The sequence below is a fragment of the Caretta caretta genome, chromosome 7 (genome assembly GCF_965140235.1).
Source record: "Caretta caretta isolate rCarCar2 chromosome 7, rCarCar1.hap1, whole genome shotgun sequence".
NCBI lineage: Eukaryota > Metazoa > Chordata > Testudines > Cheloniidae > Caretta > Caretta caretta.
Window position 1 is genome coordinate 124,725,211 of NC_134212.1, and position 27,128 is coordinate 124,752,338.

At 47.7% G+C, this 27,128-nt stretch overlaps 1 protein-coding gene and 1 long non-coding RNA gene across 5 annotated transcripts in view; one reads left to right on the forward strand and one right to left on the reverse strand.

Moving 5' to 3' along the window:
• Positions 1-23,171, reverse strand: part of ARMH3 (armadillo like helical domain containing 3) — a 194,357-nt gene extending 171,186 nt beyond the window's left edge. For 3 of the 4 annotated variants that reach the window (XM_075131117.1, XM_075131116.1, XM_048857270.2), the window contains exons 1-5: positions 23,097-23,171; positions 2,686-2,797; positions 2,084-2,140; positions 1,779-1,925; positions 684-791 (exon numbers count right to left, since the gene is read on the reverse strand). In XM_075131117.1, the coding sequence (XP_074987218.1) occupies positions 684-791; positions 1,779-1,925; positions 2,084-2,140; positions 2,686-2,787 (414 nt within the window). In that variant the 5' untranslated portion in view covers positions 2,788-2,797; positions 23,097-23,171. Of the gene's footprint in view, positions 1-683; positions 792-1,778; positions 1,926-2,083; positions 2,141-2,685; positions 2,798-13,099; positions 13,181-23,096 lie in introns of all 4 variants that reach the window. The other variant, XM_048857269.2, reaches the window with a different exon arrangement.
• Positions 6,121-8,050, forward strand: LOC142072841 (uncharacterized). The gene is made up of 2 exons (XR_012669447.1): positions 6,121-6,577; positions 7,860-8,050. It is a non-coding gene; the product is annotated as an uncharacterized LOC142072841 (long non-coding RNA).
• Positions 23,172-27,128: the final 3,957 nt, after the last annotated feature.

Here is a 27,128-nt window from a genome sequence, read left to right on the forward strand (position 1 = left end):
GAGGTGGCACTCAAAAGTAATGTACGTTCCAATCCCCTGAAGAGCCTCCCCACCTTGTAACTGATTTACAGATCAGACGCCAGCATGAACAGCGGCATTCTGACCTCTGACTGCCATAAACCAGACATGTGTACCTGAGCAGCCTAGCAGCAGGACAGAGTTTGCCTGTGGATAGTTAAACGCTGTTCAAGCAACTACACCCACCAGTAAAAAATTCAAAGGTCAGACGCTGGCTGAGTTTACGCTGTCAAAGTTCCCACCCACCCAGCTGTACCGAGGGAAATCGGAGCACCAAAAAGATTGCTACCCCCAGCGGTTGGACTCAATACTGGGGTAACTGGGTGGAATTTTCCAGCCTGCGTTATACAGCAGGTCAGACTAGATAATCTAACAATCCCTTCTGGCCTTAAATTCTATTCATGACAATCCAGGAATCAACACATTGGCGTGAATGGAAAGGAACAACCTCCCTCCATCATTACGTTAGATTTGTAATGAATTACAAGCGCCCTTGTGCTGGGCCTTTGGCAGGCAGAATACACGGGGCAGCTGCATTTAATAATTCGCTTCAGTGTTCAAACACGCACAGGCGGTTCTTCATAACGGCAACTGTCTACAGAGGACAACCCTGTAGGATAGGGCTGGCGAGCAGCAAGCTGCTCCTCTGATGCCAGGACCCTTACCTTCATGCACAGCTCTGCTCTGTCGAAGCCCATGAGCATGTTGATGATGTCAAACCCAGAGGTAGATTTGTTCTTCTGATGGACGCCACGAATCAGGGCACATAACGTCTGTGAAGGGAAGAGGGAAGGAAGCAGCTGAGCACAGGATGTCAGGCCACACCTACGACTCGCCCCCCAAAATCCATTCCAAGCCCTGCTCCAGGGACTGACAAAGAACAGATGCTTCAAGGGCCATCATCAATTTAGGTTCCACTACTGTCTGAACTCTTCCCTTCCCGTTGTTCTATGTAACTCCTCAGATTGGGAGAACTCGGAGATTAGAGAAAATACATATTTTTCCAGTGTGCGCATTTGACTGCACCATGCAGACAGCCATTCTCACTGCTTCGCCTGTACAGTCAGACAGTTTCCTCAGCTTGCATGGGTGCCCCACACACCAACAAGGGAGACAGACACATTTACAACCAGAGAAGTGTAACTGCCAAGGCCCAGAAGGGGACGCTGAGCCCAGGGCAGCACCTGACACTCTGTTTAGCAATTCTTGGTGTTCCTTTAAAAAAATGTATTTCTAAAGCATAGAGCAAAATTGCTCCAAATGTCCCCAAAGATATGGATACAATCTCATCAGACAAGTCATTGTCTAATAAGCGTGGTCTCTTGTACAGACTTCACTCCACCTTCTCCAGAGCTTTATTTCATTTCCTCTGTCAGGAAACTCAATGAGGGGCAGGGAGTAGGTGGGGGGGAAGAGAGGACAAACAACCTGCTCTTGGACTATACTTCAGCTCCCAGCCGGGTTACCTGTTGCACTGAAGGGTCCCTCACCTTCCTCCCTTCCCACCCTACCCCGCTGCGGGTGGTCTTCCTCACAATTCCAGAAACTCAGAATTTGCATTTTAAAAGCAATTTACATTTCCCAAGATAGATAGGACTGTGCTTGTCTCAAACCTCCAAACGGAATAAATAATGAAAGCTACCAGTGAGAAGCCACTGCCTCTCATCCCCGCTAAAGAAACTAGCGCAAGGTGCTTGACAATATCCATAAGCGGAAAACCGGCCCACGCACACCGACTCCCGAGCCATCGGAGCCGGTACCTGTAACGCATTGACCACTCGGATGGGGTGCTCTTCTCCCAAGGCCTGGATGCAGCGCTGGAACAAACAGTTAACGTTATCTTTTATCTTCATTAACTCTTCTCCGTCCAGAGACTCCAGCTTGCTTTCTAGATACTCCAGGTTCACCTGTCGGTCAGGAACGAAGGAAAAACCAATTAATGCATTTCCTCCAGCTGCTGAAAGGAAGCGGAGACCCACAGGAAAGCAAGTCCCTGCCACATCCCAGGCCACACAAGCAAAGGCGAATCAAAAGATAAGAGGATGGCTTTCAACTCTTACGATACCTTCATGAGGAAAAGCTCCTCCCAGAACCGAGGGCTGCATTTACTGGGGTCCTCTGTCTGAAAGAGAAAGGAGACCCCATGAGAACAAACAGTACAGCTAGGAGAAAGGCTAAGCACACAGACAGAACATCAGTGTAAACAGTTCAGACTCCCGAAGACAAGGCTACTCACCTGTCACTGGAGTTCTCCAAGTACAATATATTGCCAACACCGATTCCCAAAAGCGGGATTTGCAGAAGCCATTCTCGCCTGAGCAGCTTTTCTTCTTTTCTCCCAGAAATATTCTCTCCCCCAAACCAAAAAGGAGAAGATTCCTCACAGCTCCTCACTATGGAGTCCCTGCCTCCTACTGCACTGGCTCCCCTGGCCTGCCACTCCCTTTCCTAACTTCATGGCCACCACATTCTAGATCCCCCGGGGAACGCCACACAGTGACACTGAAGGAGGCAGCAGAGGAAGCTGCCTCCTTTGAGACAGTTTGAGACAGTTATGGGACAGCCTGGCCTGGACAGAAGCGTGCCCTGTCTCATGGAGAAGAATCCACCACATGGAGCTCTCTCGGCAAACCAAAGGGACAAAAGGAAAAGGGACCCAGTCCTTACCATGAAGATCTCATCGTACATTAGCACAACCTTCTCTTTCAATAGTTTCTTGGAGGCTGAAGATTTCCAGAGCAGTCCGCCTTTCTTCTCCGCTTGGGCCATGGTGTACAGCCTGGGCGTAAGAACAGAGACCAAACTACTGAGAAAGCAGGAGGTGACAGTGTATCACCACAGCACCCAGGAGCTGTAGTCACGGCCAGGACCCCATTGTGCTAGGTACTATACAAAGAGATGGCCCCTGCACGGATGTTTTTCCCCCAAAATGTGTTCTGTCTGCCATAGCCCTGACATCTCTATACCCTAGACTAAGATACTACCAGCCACTAGCATGCAGGAAGTGGGGGGTGGGGGTTAATTGCCACACAAGATACTGACTGAGACCAACGGTCCGGCTAGCCAGATCCTAGTTCAGTTTCCAGCACCAGATTGCTTCAGAGGAAGGTGCAACAAACCCTGCAGAATAGATATGGAATAGCCTGCTTACAAGGAAAGTTTTGTCCTAACCCGTCAGTCAGTGGTTGGTTTGTGGCCTGGAGCAGGAGGGCTTATGTCTCTTCCCGCCTTTTTTTTTTTTTTTTTTTATTAAAGAAGTCCTTACTATAATCTTGCTAAACACTTGATTTCAGTGACATCTTGTGGCAATCAGTTCCACAGACTGTGTGAAAAAGTAATTCCTTTTATTGTATTTAAACTTGCTGCCTACCAATTTGCTTCAATATCCCTTTGTTCTTATGCTGGGAGAAAGAAAGCAAAGAAGTGCCTGATCAACCTGCTCTACGGCATCTATTATTTTGTATCTCTTTCCTGGAAAAGTGGTTGGCAAACACTACAGTGCATTAGTCCGCTGAGATCCCGACCAAAATCCAATGCAAAATGTTCGCCCACTTGTGCGAGGGCTGCAAGGATTTGCCCCCCATATCAAATGTTGGTAGTTGGTAGCCAGTTTCAAGCAGAGTGCCCCAGGGATCAGTCCTGGGGCCGCTTTTGTTCAACATCTTCATTAATGATCTGGATGATTGAATGGATTGCACCCTCAGCAAGTTTGTGGATGACACTAAGCTGTAGGGAGAGGTAGATACACTGGAGGGTACGGATAGGGTCCAGAGTGACCTAGACAAATTGGAGGATGGGGCCAAAAGAAATCTGATGAGGTCCAACAAGGACAAGTGCAGAGTCCTGCACTTAGGAAGGAAGAATCCCATGCACCGCTACAGACTAGGGACCGAATGGCTCGGCAGCAGTTCTGCAGAAAAGGATCTGGGGATTACAGTGGACGAGAAGCTGGATATGACTCAGCAGTGTGCCCTTGTTGCCAAGAAGGCTAAGGGCATATGGGGCTGCATTAATAGGAACACTGCCAGCAGATCGAAGGAAGTGATTATTCCCCTCTATTAGGTACTGGTCCAGAGGCCACATAGTCCAGAGGCTACATCTGGACTACTGCATCCAGTTTTGGTCCCCCCACTATAGAAAAGATATGGACAAACTGGAGAGAGTCCAGCGGAGGGCAATGAAAATGATTAGGGGGCTGGGGCACATGACTTATGAGGAGAGGCTGAGGGAACTGGGATTGTTTAGTCTGTGGAAGAGAAGAATGAGGGGGGATTTGATAGCTGCTTTCAACTACCTGAAAGGGGTTTCCAAAGAGGATGGATCTAGACTGTTCTCAATGGCGGCAAATGACAGAACAAGAAGCAATGGTCTCAAGTTGCAGTGGGGGAGGTCTAGGTTGGATATTAGGAAAAACTTTTTCACTAAGAGGGTGGTGAAGCACTGGAATGGGTTCCCTAGGGAGGTGGTGGAATCTCCATCCTTCAAGCTTTTGAAGGCCCGGCTTGACAAAGCCTTGGCTGGGATGATTTAGCTGGGGTTGGTCCTGCTTTGAGCAGGGGGTTGGACTAGATGACCTCACAAGGTCTCTTCCAACCCTAATCTTCTATGATTCTATGTTAGAGGGCACATGGGATGCATAGAGTTTGACAGGGATCCCCTAGGTCAGATGTATGCATATTAAGTTTATCAAAGGGTGGCATGTGAGGTCTCCACGAAGAGCCAACAGCCCACTGGTTGCATAATCACTGTGAAACATGTGGATGGATGCTGTTTAAGGAATTGTGTATCCATACTGAAAATTATGTTCTTATGGTCTGAGAGTTAAGAAAGGTCACCAGATGGGAATAAATGCTTTTCTCTCACTCACTGGTCATGTGGGTTGTGTATCATCCACTCCACAATGGAAGCCTGTCTACAATCTAAGCTGGATGCTAATCAGGAGATTGTGAAATGGACAAGAAAGAGGCACACGGAAAAACAACCTGCAGGGGAGATCCTGGTTAACAATGAAGACAACGGGGGGCGGGGGAGAGGTACTCCCCCGCATCTTTCCACTGAGGACACAACAGGACAGTGTGACACGTCTCATGAATGGAAGATCACAGCCAAGCTTGGCTGTAATAAACTGGAAGGATTTGGGCTGAGCATAGCTGTATAAGGGTTAACAGTAACTAAGTCAGTCAGTCTAGGTTCTAGAATGCTGTTTCTATTTTACATGTAACCATTTGTTTCCAATATTTCTACTTTTCATTTGAATCCCTACTCTTTATTAAATAAGCTTTTGCTTGTTTTCACAACACACCCAAGTGCTGTGTGGCAAGTGGCGCTGCGATCTCAGGTGTAACTAGTACAGTCAGGGTACTGTTCCTTGGGGAGCAGCAAACCTGGCGGTTGTTCAGCAGGCCAGGGGCTGGACATTCGGAGGTTGGTATGTGCCTACTGTGAACCTGCAAAGGGACAGCAGAGCCTGGCAGGCTCAGAGGGAAGCGCTTGTGATGACCATGGCCAGAGGAGTCAAGGAGCTGACACATGGCAGGCACAGACCTCAAGCTAAGGGCAGGGTGTAGCAAGATGCCTCACACTCCTGGGTATCCCCAGGAACAATCCCAGTTCCCTACATTAACAATATTCTATTTCATTGTTCTGGTTCTTCCTCACGCTGTGGATTTGCCCTTTGTTCACTGTTGATAGTTGTGTTGTGCCAGCTCGACTGTTGTATAAAGAAACAATCATTGCCCTGCTCTAGTAATGTGTGCTCTGCGATTGTGAAACACACCACAAGGTCTGGGCGTTCGATTCCTCAACCTTCCGAGGTACTCACAGCCCTGCGTCTAATGTTGCAATCAATACAGTAATTCTGACGTTACACAGTGTATGGTATTGATTGCAAATTACCTATTTACATTGCTTCATATGATAAAAATTTCCCAATCAACCACTGGAACGTTTTAGCACCTCCTCACCGTCTCTACACATCACGCATGGAGGGAATGGAGTATCTCTCCTCGCTCAAACCCCGGGCATTCTCCTGAACTCTCTGCCACTCTCCCCACTCCGCCCAAGGGGGTATTACAGAATTCCATTGCTCGCACAGGCAGATTAGAGCTGAAGCAGCCTACAGGGAAAGAAGGGCAGGCGCTTGCGGCAGCTAAGTCAGCAATGATAAATTATGCACACAGAGGTAAGTGCACTGCAGTACATTTCTGGTGCCCCTTCAGCTTCCCAAGTCTGCAGTCATGGAGACAGCTGTGGAATTAAGCTTCCAAAGCAGAATGCCTGGACTCCTTCAGAACATAAGAATGGCCAGACTGGGTCAGACCAAAGATCCATCTAGCCCAGGAGCCTGTCTGCCGACAGTGGCCAGTGCCAGGTGCCCCAGAGGGAATGAACAGAACAGGGAATCATCAAGGGATCCATCCTGTCACCCAGTCCCAGCTTCTGGCAAACAGCCACTGATGGACCGATCCTCCATGAATGTACCTAGTTCTTTTTTGAACCCTGTTATAGTCTTGGCCTTCACAACATCCTCTGGCAAGGAGTTCCACAGGGTGACTGTGCGGTGAGTGAAAAAATACTTCCTTGTGTTTGTTTTAAACCTGCTGCCTATTCATTTCATTTGGTGGTCCCTCGTTCTTGTGCTATACTTCCTTATTTACTTTCTCCACACCAGTCATGATTTTATAGACCTCAATCATATCCCATCTTAGTCGTCTCTTTTCCAAGACTCCTTCCATGATATGTTCAAAGAGCAGATTTCAATGACTAATGGGTGTCTGTTTCAGAATGGAGATTTGGATTTCATTTACTGCAGACACAGGGCTTGGAGTGCCTCACAGTACTGTGAATCACAGTAATTACTGAACCAAATCTTACGGCTATTGGACCAGCATTTTTATAGCCAGGCAGGCCTCCATTCAATTAAGATCTGGGGGAAGTTTAAGTCAAACAAACTAGAAAGAAAACATTGTTAAATCACCTTGATGGCTTCCCTCCTCGAGACTCACCATCTCTTTTTAACTGTGTCATAGGAAATAAGATGTCTCCCCAATCAGGAAGAATAATCGGAAACAGAAAGGTTTCAGAGTAACAGCCGTGTTAGTCTGTATTCGCAAAAAGAAAAGGAGTACTTGTGGCACCTTAGAGACTAACCAATTTATTTGAGCATAAGCTTTCGTGAGCTTCACTTCATGAAGTGAGCTGTAGCTCACGAAAGCTTATGCTCAAATAAATTGGTTAGTCTCTAAGGTGCCACAAGTACTCCTTTTCTTTTTGGAAACAGAAAGGTTTCTATTAGCAAACAAATCAAAACCGATGCCACTCTGAGCCCGGAGTACAGATCTTTCATGAGATTACCCAAAACAAGCTCTCCAACAGGAATCACAAGTCTCTGAATCCAAAACAGCACACAGCCCCAGTGCACAAACACATCTGTCAGTGTGCTTCTAATTGGATTACAGCTAATGAATCTCAATGTCAAAGCTAATAAACTAACTTGCAGTGCTCCTGGGTCTGTGTTCTTGCACCAAATTAAGGGCGGAGGGGGGGTAGAGAATCAATACACTCATGTACATGCTGCAGACCAAAAGAGAGGTGAGAGGTGCAGTATGTTTTAGCACTATTCTTACATGTCTAGAAAGACGGGAGATTCTAAACCCCATGTGAAACAAGTGCTCGCTGCCAGGCCAGCATCAGAAAGATGAGATCATGTAAAACTCCAAGTCTTTGTCAAGATAAGAATTGGGATTTGGCATCTCTTAAACTAAGTTACAGGGAAAGCACACGCAGAAGATTGCTAGAGGCAACAATTAAATAATGCCTTTGTTTATGATTTGTTATTCTAGGGACTACAAATGAGCATGTGGAGGAACCAGAAGAGAAAAGTTCAACTCTCCTTTCACTCCAAAGCACCTGGTCTCATGACCTAGGACGATCAGCCAGCGCTAATGGGGGTTTGTTTTCATTTTATGCAATTATATGATGCATCTAGCTGCAAGAAATAGATATTTTAGAAATTAAAAGCTGCACTTAGCTACTGGGGGCTTTCTAAGTACCTGCAGAAAAAATTGAACATTCCTATAATCTTGTTGTTGAAAACTTTTATACACGATAGAGATGCTGAATTAGCAGACTTTTTAAACAATGGGACTAACTGGCTGTAGTTAACAGAGCTATTCCTTCAAACAGATTACTGATGTAAAGGCATCGACACGTTTTCATACTCCTGAGTTCACAGGGACAATTCTATTAACATGCAGCTGCAGCTGAGTGCCCAGGAGATCTACCCCACAGAGCTGAGAAAGAGCTGCATGGGAATGTTTAGTACACCAGCCACTTCACTGCACAGCTGTAACGAGGCTGGTTCTGGCGGGACCCAACTGAGAGTGCCAATGGCTGGGGTTTCTACGCACACCAAGGCAAACCAAACCAGCCAAACAGAGAAGACTTTGGTTTTACTACACTGGCTAACCACAAGTCACACAAGCAATTCCCTTAGACGCTCCAGTTTCCCAGTATCCCCCACCAGTGCCACTCGTTATGGGGACAGATAGTTATGAAAACCAATACCCCAGTAAAAGAGAAAAGGTTCTCTTGATCCCAAAGGACCAAGCCCCAGACCCAGGTCAATATACAAATCAGATCTTACCCACAAATCATGCTGTTGCCAATCCTTTAGAATCTAAAATCTAAAGCTTTATTCATAAAAGGAAAAAGATAAAGATGAGAGCTAGAAGTGGTTAAATGGAATCAATGACATACAGTGACGGCCAACTTCTTGGTTCAGGTTTGTAGCAGTGATGGAATAAACGGCAGGTTCAAATCAAGTCTCTGGAGAACATCCCCAGCTGGGGTGGGTCTTTCAGTCCTTGGTTCAAAGCTTCAGTGCAGCAAAGTCCCTCCAGAGGTCAGAAGCAGGATTGAAGACAAGATGGAGGAGGTGCAGCAGGTTTTTATAGTCTCTTGCCATGTGGTCTTTCTTTCTTTGTCCCAAGGACAAGCTGTCACTCACATGGTCTGGGAAAACCTCAGAGTTTTGTCCATAGGCAGGTCCCTGCACACCTTGCTGAGTCGCAAGGCGTGTCTGCCTTCTCTCAATGGGTCAGTTGTGTAGCTGATGGTCCTTAATGGGCCATCAAGCAGGCTAGGCAAAGTTGACACCAACTTGTCTGGGGTGTCACCCAGAAGCAGAGCATAAGTTTGAAAAACAGACAGTACAGAGCCAATACTTGTATCATTTTTGTATTTAAAGATATATGCAAACAGATCGCATAATCCTAACCAGCAAACCATAACCTCATCTTAGACACCTTATTTGACCCCCTTTATACAAGATTTGGTGCCACTGCAGGACCTTGGTTGCAACAATGTTCTATGCGGTCCCAGTTCAAGTCACTAACGTCACAACAGCAAAAGCTTCAGGACACTTCATCTGGGACTAAAGAGACATGGCATCATGAAAGTGGAGCCATAAATGCCATGGCAGTTAAGTGTTCATGCATAAAAGCCTTGCCTGCACTACAAAGTTTACCCACTGCCAACACTGGGCTCAGGATGATCTGGCGCTGAATGTGCATCCAAGCAGAACGCAGGCTTAATGAAAAGGAGTACTTGTGGCACCTTAGAGACTAACCAATTTATTTGACCATAAGCTTTCGTGAGCTACAGCTCACTTCATCGGATGCATACTGTGGAAAAATGCATCCGATGAAGTGAGCTGTAGCTCACGAAAGCTTATGGTCAAATAAATTGGTTAGTCTCTAAGGTGCCACAAGTCCTCCTTTTCCTTTTGCGAATACAGACTAACACGGCTGTTACTCTGAAACGCAGGCTTAGCACATCTATCACTAATTTCATTTGAGAATCCACAGCAGAGTTCTGCAAACCAAACCTGTGACGTACAAATGAACACACTATTAGTAACTTGTCACTAAAATACCCACAGAAATTGCAAGCAAAATCCTTAACAACGTTACGGTGGGGCTTTGATCACAAAACCTGGCCAGCTAAAACTATGATTTCCACAACAGCCGTAATTCAGCCCCCTCACAAACACTTTGCTTTATTGTATAGAGTATGTCTCTTGTAATGGCAAAAATAATATTACTGTATATGGTTTTAACTATAACAACTCTGAACTCCATGTATCCAACCTGTGGTTACTGGCCGATCCATATCTTTCCATTTCCAGACTTTGGTATGTACATCGCAACGTCAACGTTGCATTAGCATTGCTTTGAATTTGTTTCCTTATCTAACAAACCTGAATATTTTTGGGTTTGCGAGCAATCGCACACTCACACACACAGCTACACATCCCAGTACACAGTCCTAGAAATAACCCATTGCACTTTTTTTAGCATGCAATGCTCAATAACCACATTCTTGTTCACTACTGCAGCGTCAAACTGGTTTTCAGAGCTGGGAAAAAGAAAAGGAGGACTTGTGGCACCTTAGAGACTAACCAATTTATTTGAGCATAAGCTTTCGTGAGCTACAGCTCACTTCATCGGATGCATTCAGTGGAAAAAAATATGCTCAAACAAATTGGTTAGTCTCTAAGGTGCCACAAGTCCTCCTTTTCTTTTTGCGAATACAGACTAACACGGCTGCTACTCTGAGAGCTGGGAAAGACACTGCAGGGTATGAACTCTACATTAGTCCAAAATCCAGGACTTGTTTTATAGAGTTAATATTCAATGGCAACAAATACACTGAAAATCATGGACTTAGTTGATACTCGCTTTAAAGTCCAATGTCTTTCAACCTGTCACTGCTAGGAAGGCTGGGCTCACCCACACAAATGATTTCAAGTCTAGTGAAAGCTTCCTAGCACCAAGCACTGACTGCTAGGTCCATACCAAGCATGGTTTGTTTTTAAACTTATTTTGCAGTTGTGCAAATACAAAACTAGCCCCTGCATTATGAAGCACAGAGCTGTCATGAAAAGTGACTTTGTCGAGGTCCCATTGTGAGGCTCCAGATCGGTCACCTCTCAATAATTCCACTGCAAATGTGCCCAGTTTGCAAGTAAAACAATGACAGGTTTCAGAGTAACAGCCGTGTTAGTCTGTATTCGCAAAAAGAAAAGGAGTACTTGTGGCACCTTAGAGACTAATCAATTTATTATGCTCAAATAAATTGGTTAGTCTCTAAGGTGCCACAAGTAAAACAATGTTTTTTCTAACCCACAGCCCTTCATGTTTCCCCCCACCCCAGTCTGTGAGGCTGGATTCTTTCCACTGCGCAAGTCATGACGCATAATAAAGATTCTGCAGGCCAAATTAAGCCCACAGTGACACCTGTGCAACTCCACTATCTACAAATTAGGCCCTCTGTGACACCATCATGACCCCCGTTGTCTTTATATTAAGCCCTGTATGATCCCAGAACTGATCACATAACTGAAAATTAATGGGAGCTTAGGTACGAATGATCATGACTTGGTCACACTTACAATGTGCAAGCAGAATAAAGTCCAGACAAGCACTATATATATATATATACACACACACACACGGTTCTTTAAATCGGGTTAATTTCACAAAGCTGAAAACAATTATGAGCCGAATCAGCTGGGAGAAAGAATATAATCCGAAAAATGTGAATAACTGGGAATCATTTAAGAACACCTTACTAGATGAAGAAAAAGCCACTCTCCCACAATTGAGGAAGAAGTCTGTGCTGGGTAAAAAAACAACCTGGGTTAAGACGGGAAGCGAAGGTAGCGGTAAAAAAATAAAAAATAATATATAAGAAATGGAGGAAATCAGAAGTTGATACCAATTAATATAAAACAGAAGTTAGGAATTGTAGAAAATTGATAAGGGAAGCCAAGACACACAAGCAGAAATCAATGGCCAGCAGAATTAAGGACAATAATGAGGTTTTTTTAATATATTAGAAGCAAAAAGAGTCCTGATAGTGGTACTGGTCCATTACTAGATGGAAACGGTAGAATCATCAATAATAATGCAGAAAAGGCAGAAATGTTCAATATATATTTCTATTCCATATTTGGGGAAAAAACAGATGATATCGTCTTATCATATGGTGATAACACTCTTTCCATTCCACTAATATCTCTGGAAGGTGTTAAACAAAAGCTACTGAAGTTAGACATTTTTAAATCAGCAGGTCCAATTAACTTGCATTCAAGAGTTTTAAAAGAGCTGGCTGAGGTGCTCATTGGATTATTAATGTTAATTCTCAATAAGTCTTGTAGCACTGGGGAAATTCCAGACGACTGGAAGAAAGCTAAGGTTGTGCCTATTTTTAAAAAGGGTAAATGTAACAACCCAGTTAATTATTGGCCTGCCAGTCTTACATCAATCCTGGGCAAGATAATGGAGTGGCTGACACAGAACTCAATTTATAAAGAATTAAAGAAAGTTAAGGTAATTAATGCAAATTAACATGGGCTTATGGAAAACAGATCCTGTCAAACTAACCTGGTATCTTTTTTTTTTTTTTTTTTTTTTTAAAGAAATTACACGTTTGGCTGATAAGGGTAATAAAGGCATTTGACTTGGTACCACACGACATTTTGATTACAAAACCAGAACTGACATGTCACATATTAAATGGATTAAAAACTGGCTGACAGGTCTCAAAAAGTAACTAAACAGGGAATCATCATTGAGCAGGTGTGTTTCCAGTGGGATCTCATGGGAATCGGTTCTTGGCCCAACTCTATTTAACATTTTTATCTATGACTGCGGGGGGAACTTTAAAACATCACTGATCAAGTTTGCAGACAGCACAAAAATTGGGCGAGTGGTAAATAATGAAGAGAACAGGCCACTGATTCAGAGCTATCTGGAGTGTTTGGGAAACTGGGGTGCAAGCAAACAACATGTTTTAATATGGCTGCATGTCTACATCTAGGAACAAAGAATGTAGGCCACACTTACAGGATGGGGGAGTCTATCCTGGGAAGCAGTGACCCTGAAAAAAGATTTTGGGGTCCTGGTGGAGAATCAGCTGAACAGGAGCTCCCAGTGTGATGCTGTGGCCAAAAGAGCTAATGCGATCCTGGGATGCATAAACAGGAGAATCTCGAGTAGGAGCAGAGAGGTGATTTTACCTCTATTTGGCACTGGTGCAACCACTGCTTGGATCCTGTGTCCAGTTCTGATGCCCAGAGTGCAAGAAGGATGTTGATAAACTGGAGAGGGATCAGAGAAGAGCCAAGAGAATGATTAAAGGATTAGAAAACATACTTTACAGAGACTGATCTCTTTGAGTCTATCTATTTAGCTTAACAAAGAGAAGATTAAGGGTGACATGCTTACAATCTATAAGAATCAACATGGGGAACAAATATTTACTAATGGGCTCTACAGTCTAGCAGAGAAAGGTCTAATACGATCCAATGGCTGAAAGTTGAAGCTAGACAAATTCAGACTGGAAATAAGGCGTATATTTTTAAGTGACAGTAATTAATCATCGGAACAATTTACCAAGGGCCAGCGATGGAGAATCCACCATGACAATTTTTAAAATCAAGACTGGATGTTTTTCTAACAGATCTGCTCTAGGAATTATTGTGGGGAAGTTTTATGGCCTGTGCTATGCAGGAGGTCGAACTAGATGATCACAGTGGTCCCTTCTGGCCTTGGAATCAATTAATCCCATTGCCTTCAGTGGGTCTGCACAGGTGTAGCTGGCTGGAATTCAGTAACCAATTCTGTTGATGATACACAAAGGAACAGAATGCAGCTCATTGCCTCTGCAGGCTAACAGGAGTAAAAAGAGGATAAATGTATTTCTATCGCTAACACCAGCGCATCTGGTGAGCAAGGTGGTGCCATTTTTAAATAGATGCTTTTCAGAGAATCATAGAATATCAGGGTTGGAAGGGACCTCAGGAGGTCATCTAGTCCAACCCCCTGCTCAAAAGCAGGACCCATCCCCAATTAAATCATCCCAGCCAGGGCTTTGTCAAGCCTGACCTTAAAAACTTCTAAGGAAGGAAATTCCACCACCTCCCTAGGCAATGCATTCCAGTGTTTCACCACCCTCCTAGTGAAAAAGTTTTTCCTAATATCCAACCTAAACCTCCCCCACTGCAACTTGAGACCATTACTCCTTGTCCTGTCCTCTTCCACCAATGAGAATAGTCTAGAACCATCCTCTCTGGAACCACCTCTCAGGTAGTTGAAAGCAGCTATCAAATCCCCCCTCATTCTTCTCTTCTGCAAACTAAACAATCCCAGTTCCCTCAGCCTCTCCTCATAACTCATGTGTTCCAGACCCCTAATCATTTCTGTTGCCCTTCGCTGGACTCTCTCCAATTTATCCACATCCTTCTTGAAGTGTGGGGCCCAAAACTGGACACAGTACTCCAGATGAGGCCTCACCAATGTCGAATAGAGGGGGACGATCACGTCCCTCGATCTGCTCGCTATGCCCCTACTTATACATCCCAAAATGCCATTGGCCTTCTTGGCAACAAGGGCACACTGCTGGCTCATATCCAGCTTCTAGTCCACTGTCACCCCTAGGTCCTTTTCCGCAGAACTGCTGCCTAGCCATTCGGTCACTAGTCTGTAGCTGTGCATTGGGTTCTTCCGTCCTAAGTGCAGGACCCTGCACTTATCCTTATTGAACCTCATCAGATTTCTTTTCGCCCAATCCTCCAATTTGTCTAGGTCCCTCTGTATCCTATCCCTCCCCTCCAGCGTATCTGCCACTCCTCCCAGTTTAGTATCATCCGCAAATTTGCTGAGAGTGCAATCCACACCATCCTCCAGATCATTTATGAAGGTATTGAACAAAACCGGCCCCAGGACCGACCCTTGGGGCACTCCACTTGACACCGGCTGCCAACTAGACATGGAGCCATTGATCACTACCCGTTGAGCCCGACAATCTAGCCAGCTTTCTACCCACCTTATAGTGCATTCATCCAGCCCATACTTCCTTAACTTGCTGACAAGAATACTGTGGGAGACCGTGTCAAAAGCTTTGCTAAAGTCAAGATACAATACATCCACTGCTTTCCCTTCATCCACAGAACCAGTAATCTCATCATAGAAGGCGATTAGATTAGTCAGGCATGACCTTCCCTTGGTGAATCCATGCTGACTGTTCCTGATCACTTTCCTCTCATGTAAGTGCTTCTGGATTGATTCTTTGAGGACCTGCTCCATGATTTTTCCGGGGACTGAAGTGAGGCTTACTGGCCTGTAATTCCCAGGATCCTCCTTCTTCCCTTTTTTAAAGATTGGCACTACATTAGCCTTTTTCCAGTCATCCGGGACTTCCCCTGTTCGCCACGAATTTTCAAAGATAAATGTATAAATGTATTCAGAGAGGAACCATACTTCAGATGAAGGTGGGATCTCTCCAAAAAGTCAGAAAGGAATATTAACCTGCTGTCTTGGCTGAGAGCAAGCATGAGAAATAAGTGTACTTAAAAAGCAGGTGTGCAATGGAAGTAACTTTCATACTAATAAGCACAAAAAGAAAAGGAGGACTTGTGGCACCTTAGAGACTAACCAATTTATTTGAGCATAAGCTTTCGTGAGCTACAGCTCACTTCAAAATAAATTGGTTAGTCTCTAAGGTGCCACAAAGACTCCTTTTCTTTTTGTGAATACAGACTAACACAGCTGCTACTCTGAAACTAATAAGCATGTACATCTTCAAAATACACTTCCGACACTAATATTGCTATGCAGATAGGCAGGTGGGGCCCTTTAGCCCAGGACAGCAGCCTACCTAGGAGAAGGAAAACTCCAATCTCAAACCCCCATCCATAGGTTAAATGAAGTTTGGTGCTGGGCAGTGACACACCAATACCTCCTGTTGGTGTTTCAGAAGGTCTACAGCAAGCAGATGGGGAGAGAGTGGGCATGTACTTAGCATAACTGGGGAAAGGCTCCGTGCGCTGCATGTCAGGGACGCCATACGCTCTTGCCAGTGCAAAAGTGGACAGAAGGACGCGCACACTAGCTGAGGAAATATGGAGTGTCTGAAGATTTAACAACTATGGTGAAGGACCTGTACAGTTCACCTAAAACAGTGATCCAAACCTGCTTGGGAATGATAACAAGTCCCACTGAGATGAAAGCTGGACTGGACCAGGAGTCGACTGCAGTTTATCATACTGATGGACTATATCAGCAGGAAACCACCAATGAGAAAAGGTGAGCAGCTGCTATATGGAGACAACATAGTAATAAAGACATCCTCAAAAGAAGTCAGAGGAAATAGGAAAGCTGGCCTGGGATGGAAATGAACATGACTAAGACTGAGGTCACCTGGGTCACTAGAGGTGGGAAACTGGACACAGATGTTAATGGAGGGAGATTAAACCTGGCTGACTGTGACCCAAGAACACTTAAATGCCTACTGGCAAGAGGGCTACAGGAATATCTTGATTCTAGTTTGTACATTCCAGTTTATCAAAGAACATCATGTGACATCTTAAATGGAAGTTGGGGTCACAATGATCATTAATATTGTTGTGAAATGTATGTACAGCCACTATATAAGGCATTATGTTTAAAAACTAAATATATGGTTTTATGTCTGTATCAAGGTAAATTCATGGAGGCTAAGTCCATTAATGGCTATCAGCCAGGATGGGTAAGGAATGCTGTCCCTAGCCTCTGTTTGTCAGAGGGTGGAGATGGATGGCAGGAGAGAGATCACTAGATCATTACCTGTTAAGTTCACTCCCTCTGGGAAACCTGGCATTGGCCACTGTCGTGAGACAGGATACTGAGCTGGATGGACCTTTGGTCTGACCCAGTATGGCCATTCTTATGTTCATAAGGAAAAATAGGTATTCCTCCAAACAGGAGGTCAGATATGGATCCCTCGGTCAGAATGTAAAACAAGTGTTGTAAGCTAACACTACGGATGCATCTCCTCAGACCTGATGCCAGTGGAGGGATTCTGCTCTTCTTCCACATCTGGTTCAAAATCTGTACCTCACATCCCAGGCTCTATACCTTCCCCTCTGCCCTGGTTTCCCACCACAAGCCCTTTGTGCTCTATACTCTGCTAGCTCCAATCTTACTGAACCCTGCCATCTTCTCCAGCTCACATCCCTGCATCTTTCTAAAGTCTGCTTCCTATGCTTGGACTAGCAGGCCAGTCACACGGCAGGCTCTCGTCGGCTTCACTTTTTGCTATGGAAATTGAGAAAACCTTTTTCGGAGGGCAGCCAAAGCACAATGCCTGGGTGCTCAACCTCCCTGCCAGCACCAGGAGCTGAACAGCCCCAGTGCTCTGCCTCCCCCCGAAAGTCCGGGAAGCTGGAGAGACACAGGACTTGCCATTACAGGCTCCCTGCCCCTGAGCCAGGAGCCTAGGGGGGCAGCCCCATCATGTGTATTGCACTTCCCATAGATGCAGACCTTGGGAGCCCCCACAACTGAGAGGTGGAATTGACATTTTTGTCAGCTTCCTGTCTGCTCTTAGCCACTATGAAACTGACAAGAACATCAATTTCATTCAGCAGCTCTCCAGCCAGGGAAGAAGACTTCCTTTCATGAACACCTCAGTGTTTCTGAAATGAAGCTGGGGGGGGAATTCTAGTTCATGGGAAATTTCACTAAAGTTTGGATTCACTCTCATTCACAGCAAAACCAACTTTTGAAAATGTTACATTTCCTGCAAACCAGAAATCCTGCATTTTGGCTAACTCCACTTATAACCTTTATTTGTACTTTGTCTATTGGAATTAAAACTGCTCAGAACAGGATCTTGTCTTCCTACACACCTATAAAATGCCCGCAATGCCAACAATAACACTAAAAAGAGGACCCCTCAAAGACCCCTGGGGCTTATATGACAGCCGAGACTGTACTTCCAGCAGGAGTTGCCCAGATGTTCCCATGCCATATTCTACACAAAAAGCAAATCACCTTTATAGTTTGACTCGTTGACAAGAAAACGTCTGAGCTGGTGTCTCAGATATAGGCCTTGTCTACACTAGAAAATTTCCTATCCATTTTTCAGCAGCAGCAGCATAAAAGCTGGTGTAGACTAGATGCATGCATTACCACCAATATATCCTCTAACGCCCTCAAAGCTGTGGTAAAATGCCCGTCTGGCCGAACCTGGAGTTCACACCATTGCTGAAAAACAAATCAACTAGTTTCAGAGTAACAGCCGTGTTAGTCTGTATTCGCAAAAAGAAAAGGAGTACTTGTGGCACCTTAGAGACTAACCAATTTATTTGAGCATGAGCTTTCGTGAGCTACAGCTCACTTCATTGGATGCAGTGAGCTGTAGCTCACGAAAGCTCATGCTCAAATAAATCAACTAGTGTAGACGCAGCTATACTTCCTCCCATCACACCCCACTACAGGAAGCACCGTTTAAAGAAAAATATTCCTACTAGACACAGAAATTTAAGCCATTTCTTCCTGCACAACTGCTGTAAGATCCAGCCCTTCCTCTGTGTTAGAACAGATCAAATGCTCAGCAAGGCCCTCATTGTCCCGCACATCAACCGCTGCAGCCCCCTCCTCCTCCTCTCTGGACTTGACAAATGTCACCCAGGCCCACCTACATGCATTCAAAATGCTGCTGCAAAGATCATCACCACAGCCACATTGTCCCACTCTTCGCATCCCTTCACTGGCTCCCCCTTCTCCAGTGCATCAAGCACTAAGTAGTGGTCTTTACTTTTCAGGACCCACACAGGCTATCCCAGCCCAAGCTGCTACCACTCACAGGCTATCAAGAGGACAACTCCCACCCCCTGATCGGGCAATGAAGTCAGTCTTGATTGTCTATTTGTCAAATTTCCCATGAGTACCTTTTGCTCTTTCTCCCACGCTGCCCTTTCTGTATGGAAGGAGCATCCATTAACATCTATAAACCCGTTTCTTTGTCCTCTTTCAAATCCCTCCTTAAAACTGTCCTCTGCCATGATGCCTACAACACCCTAAACAGCTGGTGTGCTGTGACTACTGCGGATCACCCTGATCTTAATCTTCTGTGTGCTCCTTCCCTCCCCCCTTTGTTTGTTGTATTCACACCATTGTCTCTTGCCTTCTTGTAAAGACATTGGGAAAGGGACCATCTTTGTGTTCTATCTTTACAACATCTAGCATAAAGGGGCCCTGATCCCTGACTGCCATAGGCACTATGGCAATACAGCCAACACACTATTCACAGTAGTGATCTTTCAGAGGAACAGCCGTGTTAGTCTGTATTCGCAAAAAGAAAAGGAGTACTTGTGGCACCTTAGAGACTAACCAATTTATTTGAGCATGAGCTTTCGTGAGCTACAGCTCACTTCATCAGATGTTTACCGTGGAAAACATTCCACGGTAAACATCTGATGAAGTGAGCTGTAGCTCACGAAAGCTCATGCTCAAATAAATTGGTTAGTCTCTAAGGTGCCACAAGTACTCCTTTTCTTAGTAGTGATCTTGTGAATAATCCAAGAAAGGAGCAACCAGCGATTAGAGGAAAACAGACTGGGGGGGTGGGGGTGGGGAACCTGGATTTGTGCTGGAAATGGCCCACCTTGATTATCATACACATTGTAAGGAGAGTGATCACTTTAGATCAGCTATTACCAGCAGGAGAGTGGGGTGGGGGGAGAGAAAACCTTTTGTAGTGATAAACACCCATTTTTTCATGGTCTGTGTGTATAAAAACATCTTCTGTATTTTCCACAGTATGCATCCGATGAAGTGAGCTGTAGCTCACGAAAGCTTATGCTCAAATAAATTGGTTAGTCCCTAAGGTGCCACAAGTACTCCTTTTCTTTTTTCGAATACAGACTAACACAGCTGTTACTCTGAGACTACATACTGTAAAACTAATATTTTATGCTAACCGAGTTTTAAGGAACCAGCCAGGGCCACATTAGAAGAAGCCACTGAGACGCTCTGGCACAGCTCCCTCCACCAGCAACACCAGCACATGTCTGGGACAGGTCACTTTTTTCCAAATACGGTATTACAAATACTGCTGAATTACAGCGCTCATATTAAAACACTTCCATCCATGGGACATTTGCTATACAATACTGCATAGGAAAAATCAATTGTTTTACAAGCTCCATGTAACTTGGGGGGGAATCTATCTATCATACTTTAAGTTTCTGTCCGTACACCTATCAGGTGAATGACAGATATAAGAATAGCCATACTGGATCAGACCAAAGGTCCATCTAGCCCACTATCCTGTCTTCCAACTGTGGTCAATGCCAGGTACCCCAGAGAGAATGAACGGAACAGGGAATCATCAAGTGATCCATCCCCTGTCACTCATTCCCAGCTTCTGGCAAACAGAGGCTAGGGACACCATCCCTGCCCGTCTTGGCTAATAGTCATTGATGGACCTATTCTCCATCAATTTATCTAGTTCTTTTTTGAACCCTGTTATAGCCTTGGTCTTCACAACATCCTCTGGCAAAGAGTTCCACAGGTTGACTGTGCATTATGTGAAGAAATACTTCCTTTTGTTTGTTTTAAACCTGATGCCTATTAATTTCATTTGGTGACCCCAGTTCTTGTATTATGAGGAGTAAATAACACCTCCTTATTTACTTTCTCCACATCAGTCATGATTTTATAGACCTTTATTATATCCCCCGAGTCATCTCTTTTCCAAGCTGAAAAGCCCCAGTCTCATAAATCTCTCCTCATACGGAAGCCGTTCCATACCCCTAATCATTTTTGTTGCCCTTTTTTGAACCTTCTCCAATTCCAGTATATCTTTTTTGAGATGGGGCACCACATCTGCACACACTATTCAAGATGTGAGCGTACCGTGGATTTATATAGAGGCAATATGATATTTTCTGTCTTATTATCTGTCCCTTTCTTAATGATGCCAACATTCTGTTTGCTTTTTTGATGGCTGCTGCACACTGAGTGGATGTTTTCAGAGAACTACCCACAATGACTCCAAAATCTTTCTTGAGTGGTAACAGCTAATTTAGACCCCATCATTTTATATGTAGAGTTGGGATGATGTTTTCCAATGTGCATTACTTTGCATTTATCAACACTGAATTTCATCTGCCATTTTGTGGCCCAGGCACCCAGGTTTGTGAGATCCCTTTGTAGCTCTTCGCAGTCTGCCTGGGACTTAACTACCTTGAGTAGTTTTGTACCATCTGCAGATTTTGCCACCTTGCTGTTTACTCCAGTTTCCAGGTCATTTATGAATATGCTGAATAGGACTGGGCCCAGCACAGACCCTGGGGCAGGATTCTCCACCTTTTTCTTGCTGAGGCCTCCCTCAACATGCTATAAAAACACCAGGGCCCAGTGGGCGGGGCAGGGAGCAAGGGGCTCCGGGCCGGGGTGGAGGGGGGCATGAGTTCCCTTTACAAAAACCATGTTGACTCGTCCCCAACAAATTATGTTCATCTATCTATGTGTCTGACAATTTTGTTCTTTACTACAGTTTCAGCCAGTTTGCCCGGTACTGAAGTCAGGCTTACTGGCCTGTAATTGCCGGGGTCTCCTCTGGAGCCCTTTTTAAAGATTGGCATCACATTAGCTCTCCTCCAGTCATCTGGTACAGAAGCTGATTTAAATGATCAGTTACAGGCTACAGTTAGTAGTTCTGCAGTTTCACATCTCAGTTCCTTCAGAACTCTTGGGTGAATCCCATCTGGTCCTGGTGACGTATTACTGTTTAGTTTATCAATTTGTTCCAAAAGCTCCTCTAATGACACCTCAATCTGGGACAGTTCCTCAGATTTGTCACTTAATATCCTCAAATAACATCTGCCAACGGCAGTGGTCCACCTGCAGGAATCCAACTGGAGTGAACCCTGGCCTCCGGCAGCAACCCAACAGGACAGTACACTCCCGGGACCCACATGGGGTGAACCCTCACACTCATGCAGTCCCGAGGGAGAATACACCCGCGGGGACCCTACTGTGATGGAGCTCCCGGGAATGGAGCTCTGCGTCCTGGCATGTCCAGCGCACAGCGTAATCGCCGCAGTAAGGGCGGGTCGCTCCGGCTCAGGCCGTGCTGGGTACCCACAGCCTGTGACGGGCACAGACCCAGAGGGATGAGAGTTGTATCCAGGAGCCTCCCCCAGCTGTGCATGACAGAGTCCCCAACCGACGGGGCAGAGCCCCCAGACCCCTCCCGGCCAACCCCCCCCCCCCACCGACGGGGCAGAGCCCCCAGACCCCTCCCGGCCAACCCCCCCCCCCCCCCACCGACGGGGCAGAGCCCCCAGACCCCTCCCGGCCAGCCCCCCCCCCACCGACGGGGCAGAGCCCCCAGACCCCTCCCGGCCAACCCCCCCCCCCCCCCCCGACGGGGCAGAGCCCCCAGACCCCTCCCGGCCAGCCCCCCCCCCCACCGACGGGGCAGAGCCCCCAGACCCCTCCCGGCCAACCCCCCCCCCCCGACGGGGCAGAGCCCCCAGACCCTCCCGGCCAACCCCCCCCCGCCCCCCACCGACGGGGCAGAGCCCCCAGACCCCTCCCGGCCAGCCCCCCCCCCACCGACGGGGCAGAGCCCCCAGACCCCTCCCGGCCAACCCCCCCCCCCCCGACGGGGCAGAGCCCCCAGACCCTCCCGGCCAATCCCCCCCCCCCCGACGGGGCAGAGCCCCCAGACCCTCCCGGCCAACCCCCCCCCGCCCCCCACCGACGGGGCAGAGCCCCCAGACCCCTCCCGGCCAGCCCCCCCCCCCACCGACGGGGCAGAGCCCCCAGACCCCTCCCGGCCAACCCCCCCCCGCCCCCCACCGACGGGGCAGAGCCCCCAGACCCCTCCCGGCCAGCCCCCCCCCCACCGACGGGGCAGAGCCCCCAGACCCCTCCCGGCCAATCCCCCCCCCCCACCGACGGGGCAGAGCCCCCAGACCCCTCCCGGCCAACCCCCCCCACCGACGGGGCAGAGCCCCCAGACCCCTCCCGGCCAACCCCCCCCACCGACGGGGCAGAGCCCCCAGACCCCTCCCCCGCGGGGCCCCCCAGGAGCAGACACCGCCTCCCCCCGAGCTGCAGGGCCCCGGCTCAGGGCGGCCCTGGGGGGCGGGGCCCCCGCGGCGCCATGGCGACGGGGGTCGAGCGGGCGGGGGCGGGGCCGAGGGGCCAAGGAGACGCCGGGACCCCCCCTGCACTTACCTGAGGGCGAGCGGCTCACAGCCCGCCACGCGCAGGCGCGACCTGCCTCACCACCCCACTGCGCGTGCGCTCTGCGGAGCCCGTCAGTCCCGCCTCCTCCCGCGTCCCGCCAGGTCCTAGCGCTCGTCCATCGGGGCGGGGATTGGCTGCCCCCCACCATTGCAACAGCAGCTCGCGGGCCGTCCTAGATACCCCAGGGGCCGCCCCTGCTGCTGTCAGGCCGGGCGAGCACGGAGCAGGTTGGTGGTGAACCAGGAATGGAACCCAGGAGTCCTGGCTCCCAGCCCCCTGCTCTAACCATTAGACTCCCCTCCCCTCCCCAAGCCGGGGAGAGAACCCAGGAGTCCTGGCTCCCAGCCCCCTGCTCTAACCATGAGACTCCCCTCCCCTCCCCGAACCGGGGAGAGAACCCAGGAGTCCTGGCTCCCAGCCCCCTGCTCTAACCATGAGACTCCCCTCCCCTCCCCGAGCCGGGGAGAGAACCCAGGAGTCCTGGCTCCCAGCCCCCTGCTCTAACCATGAGACTCCCCTCCCCTCCCCGAGCCAGGGAGAGAACCCAGGAGTCCTGGCTCCCAGCCCCCTGCTCTAACCATGAGACTCCCCTCCCCTCCCCGAGCCGGGGAGAGAACCCAGGAGTCCTGGCTCCCAGCCCCCTGCTCTAACCATGAGACTCCCCTCCCCTCCCCGAGCCGGGGAGAGAACCCAGGAGTCCTGGCTCCCAGCCCCCTGCTCTAACCATGAGACTCCCCTCCCCTCCCCGAGCCGGGGAGAGAACCCAGGAGTCCTGGCTCCCAGCCCCCTGCTCTAACCATGAGACTCCCCTCCCCTCCCCGAGCCGGGGAGAGAACCCAGGAGTCCTGGCTCCCAGCCCCCTGCTCTAACCATGAGACTCCCCTCCCCTCCCCTCCCAGAGCCAGGGAGAGAACCCAGGAGTCCTGGCTCCCAGCCCCCTGCTCTAACCATTAGACTCCCCTCCCCTCCCCAAGCCGGGGAGAGAACCCAGGAGTCCTGGCTCCCAGCCCCCAGCTCTAACCATTAGACTCCCCTCCCCTCCCAGAGCCAGGGAGAGAACCCAGGAGTCCTGGCTCTCCAGCCCCCGCCTGCTCTAACCACTAAACCCCACTCCCCTCCAAGAGACAGAGCCCAGGATTCAAAAAGAACAGGAGTACTTGTGGCACCTTAGAGACTAACAAATGTATTTGAGCATGAGCTTTCGTGAGCTACAGCTCACTTCATCGGATGCATTCAGTGGAAAATACAGTGGGGAGATTTATATACACACAGAACATGAAACAATGGGTGTTACCAGAAACACTGTAACCAGAGTGATCACTTAAGGGGAGCTATTACCAGCAGGAGAGTAGGGGTGGAGGGAACCTTTTGTAGTGATAATCAAGGTGAGCCATTTCCAGCAGTTGACAAGAACATCTGAGGAACAGTCGGGGTGGCGGGGAATAAACATGGGGAAATAGTTTTACTTTGTGTAATGACCCATCCACTCCCAGTCGAAACAACAGACTGGACTTCTACATAGATTGCTTCCGCCGACATGCACGGGCTGAAATCATGGAAAAGCAGCATCCCTTGCCCCATAACCTCAGCCGTGCAGAACACAATGCCATCCACAGCCTCAGAAACAACTCTGACATCATAATCAAAAAGGCTGACAAAGGAGGTGATGTTGTCATCATGAATAGGTCAGAATATGAACAAGAGGCTGCTCAGCAGCTCTCCAACACCACTTTCTACAAGCCATTACCCTCTGATCCCACTGAGGGTTACCAAAAGAAACTACAGCATTTGCTCAAGAAACTCCCTGAAAAAGCACAAGAACAAATCCGCACAGACACACCCCTGGAACCCCGACCTGGGGCATTCTATCTGCTACCCAAGATCCATAAACCTGGAAATCCTGGGCGCCCCATCATCTCAGGCATTGGCACCCTGACAGCAGGATTGTCTGGCTATGTAGACTCCCTCCTCAGGCCCTACGCTACCAGCACTCCCAGCTACCTTCAAGACACCACTGACTTCCTGAGGAAACTACAATCCATCGGTGATCTTCCTGATAACACCATCCTGGCCACTATGGATGTAGAAGCCCTCTACACCAACATTCCACACAAAGATGGACTACAAGCCGTCAAGAACACTATCCCCGATAATGTCACGGCTAACCTGGTGGCTGAACTTTGTGACTTTGTCCTTACCCATAACTACTCCACATTTGGAGACAATGTATACCTTCAAATCAGCGGCACTGCTATGGGTACCCGCATGGCCCCACAGTATGCCAACATTTTTATGGCTGACTTAAAACAACGCTTCCTCAGCTCTCATCCCTTAATGTCCTTACTCTACTTGCGCTACATTGATGATATCTTCATCATCTGGACCCATGGAAAAGAAGCCCTTGAGGAATTCCACCATGATTTCAACAATTTCCATCCCACCATCAACCTCAGCCTGGACCAGTCCACACAAGAGATCCACTTCCTGGACACTATGGTGCTAATAAGCGATGGTCACATAAACACCACCCTATACCAGAAACCTACTGACTGCTATTCCTACCTACATGCCTCCAGACCACACCACACGATCCATTGTCTACAGCCAAGCTCTTTGATACAACCGCATTTGCTCCAACCCCTCAGACAGAGACAAACACCTACAAGATCTCTATCAAGCATTCTTACAACTACAATACCCACCTGCTGAAGTGAAGAAACAGATTGACAGAGCCAGAAGAGTACCCAGAAGTCACCTACTACAGGACAGGCCCAACAAAGAAAATAACAGAATGCCACTTCAGCCCCCAACTAAAACCTCTCCAATGCATCATCAAAGATCTACAAGGACGACCCATCAAAGATCTATCCTGAAGGACGACCCATCACTCTCACAGATCTTGGGAGACAGGCCAGTCCTCGCTTACAGACAGCCCCCCAACCTGAAACAAATACTCACCAGCAACCACACACCACACAACAGAACCGCTAACCCAGGAACCTATCCTTGCAACAAAGCCCTTTGCAAACTGTGTCCACATATCTATTTAGGGGACACCATCGTAGGGCCTAATCACATCAGCCACACTATCAGAGGCTCGTTCACCTGCGCATCTACCAATGTGATATATGCCACCATGTGCCAGCAATGCCCCTCTGCCATGTACATTGGCCAAACTGGACAGTCTCTACGTAAAAGAATAAATGGACACATATCAGATGTCAAGAATTATAACATTCAAAAACCAGTCGGAGAACACTTCAATCTCTTTGCTCACTTGATTACAGACCTAAAAGTTGCAATTCGTCAACAAAAAACTTCAGAAACACACTCCAATGAGAGACTGATAAATTGGAATTAATTTGCAAAACTGGATACAGTTAACTTAGGCTTGAATAGAGACTGGGAGTAGATGGGTCATTACACAAAGTAAAACTATTTCCCCAGGTTTATTCCCCCCCTACCCCGACTGTTCCTCAGACGTTCTTGTCAACTGCTGGAAATGGCTCACCTTGATTATCACTACAAAAGGTTCCCCCCACCCCTACTCTCCTGCTGGTAATAGCTCACCTTAAGTGATCACTCTGGTTACAGTGTGTCTGGTGAACACCCATTGTTTCATGCTCTCTGTGTATATAAATCTCCCCACTGTATTTTTCACTCATGCTCAAATAAATTGGTTAGTCTCTAAGGTGCCACAAGTCCTCCTGTTCTTTTTGCGGATAGAGACTAACACGGCTGCTACTCTGAAGCCCAGGACTCCTGACTCAATGCAGACCCTGTAGCAGGATCAGGGGTATAGTCAGAATTTCTGTCATTTCTCAAGCCAGTGCACAGTCTGTCAGCGCGTCTACTGCAACACGGTGCAAGACTCAGCACTGATCCGCAAACCTTCACACAGGCAGCCGTCCCTGCCCTGCAGCCAGGCTAGTGTGTAGCAACCAGCCATGCAGTTCACAGGAGTTAATGATGCAGTAATAAGAGAGCATCCCATCCCCCGTCTCTCTCCCCACCCCCATA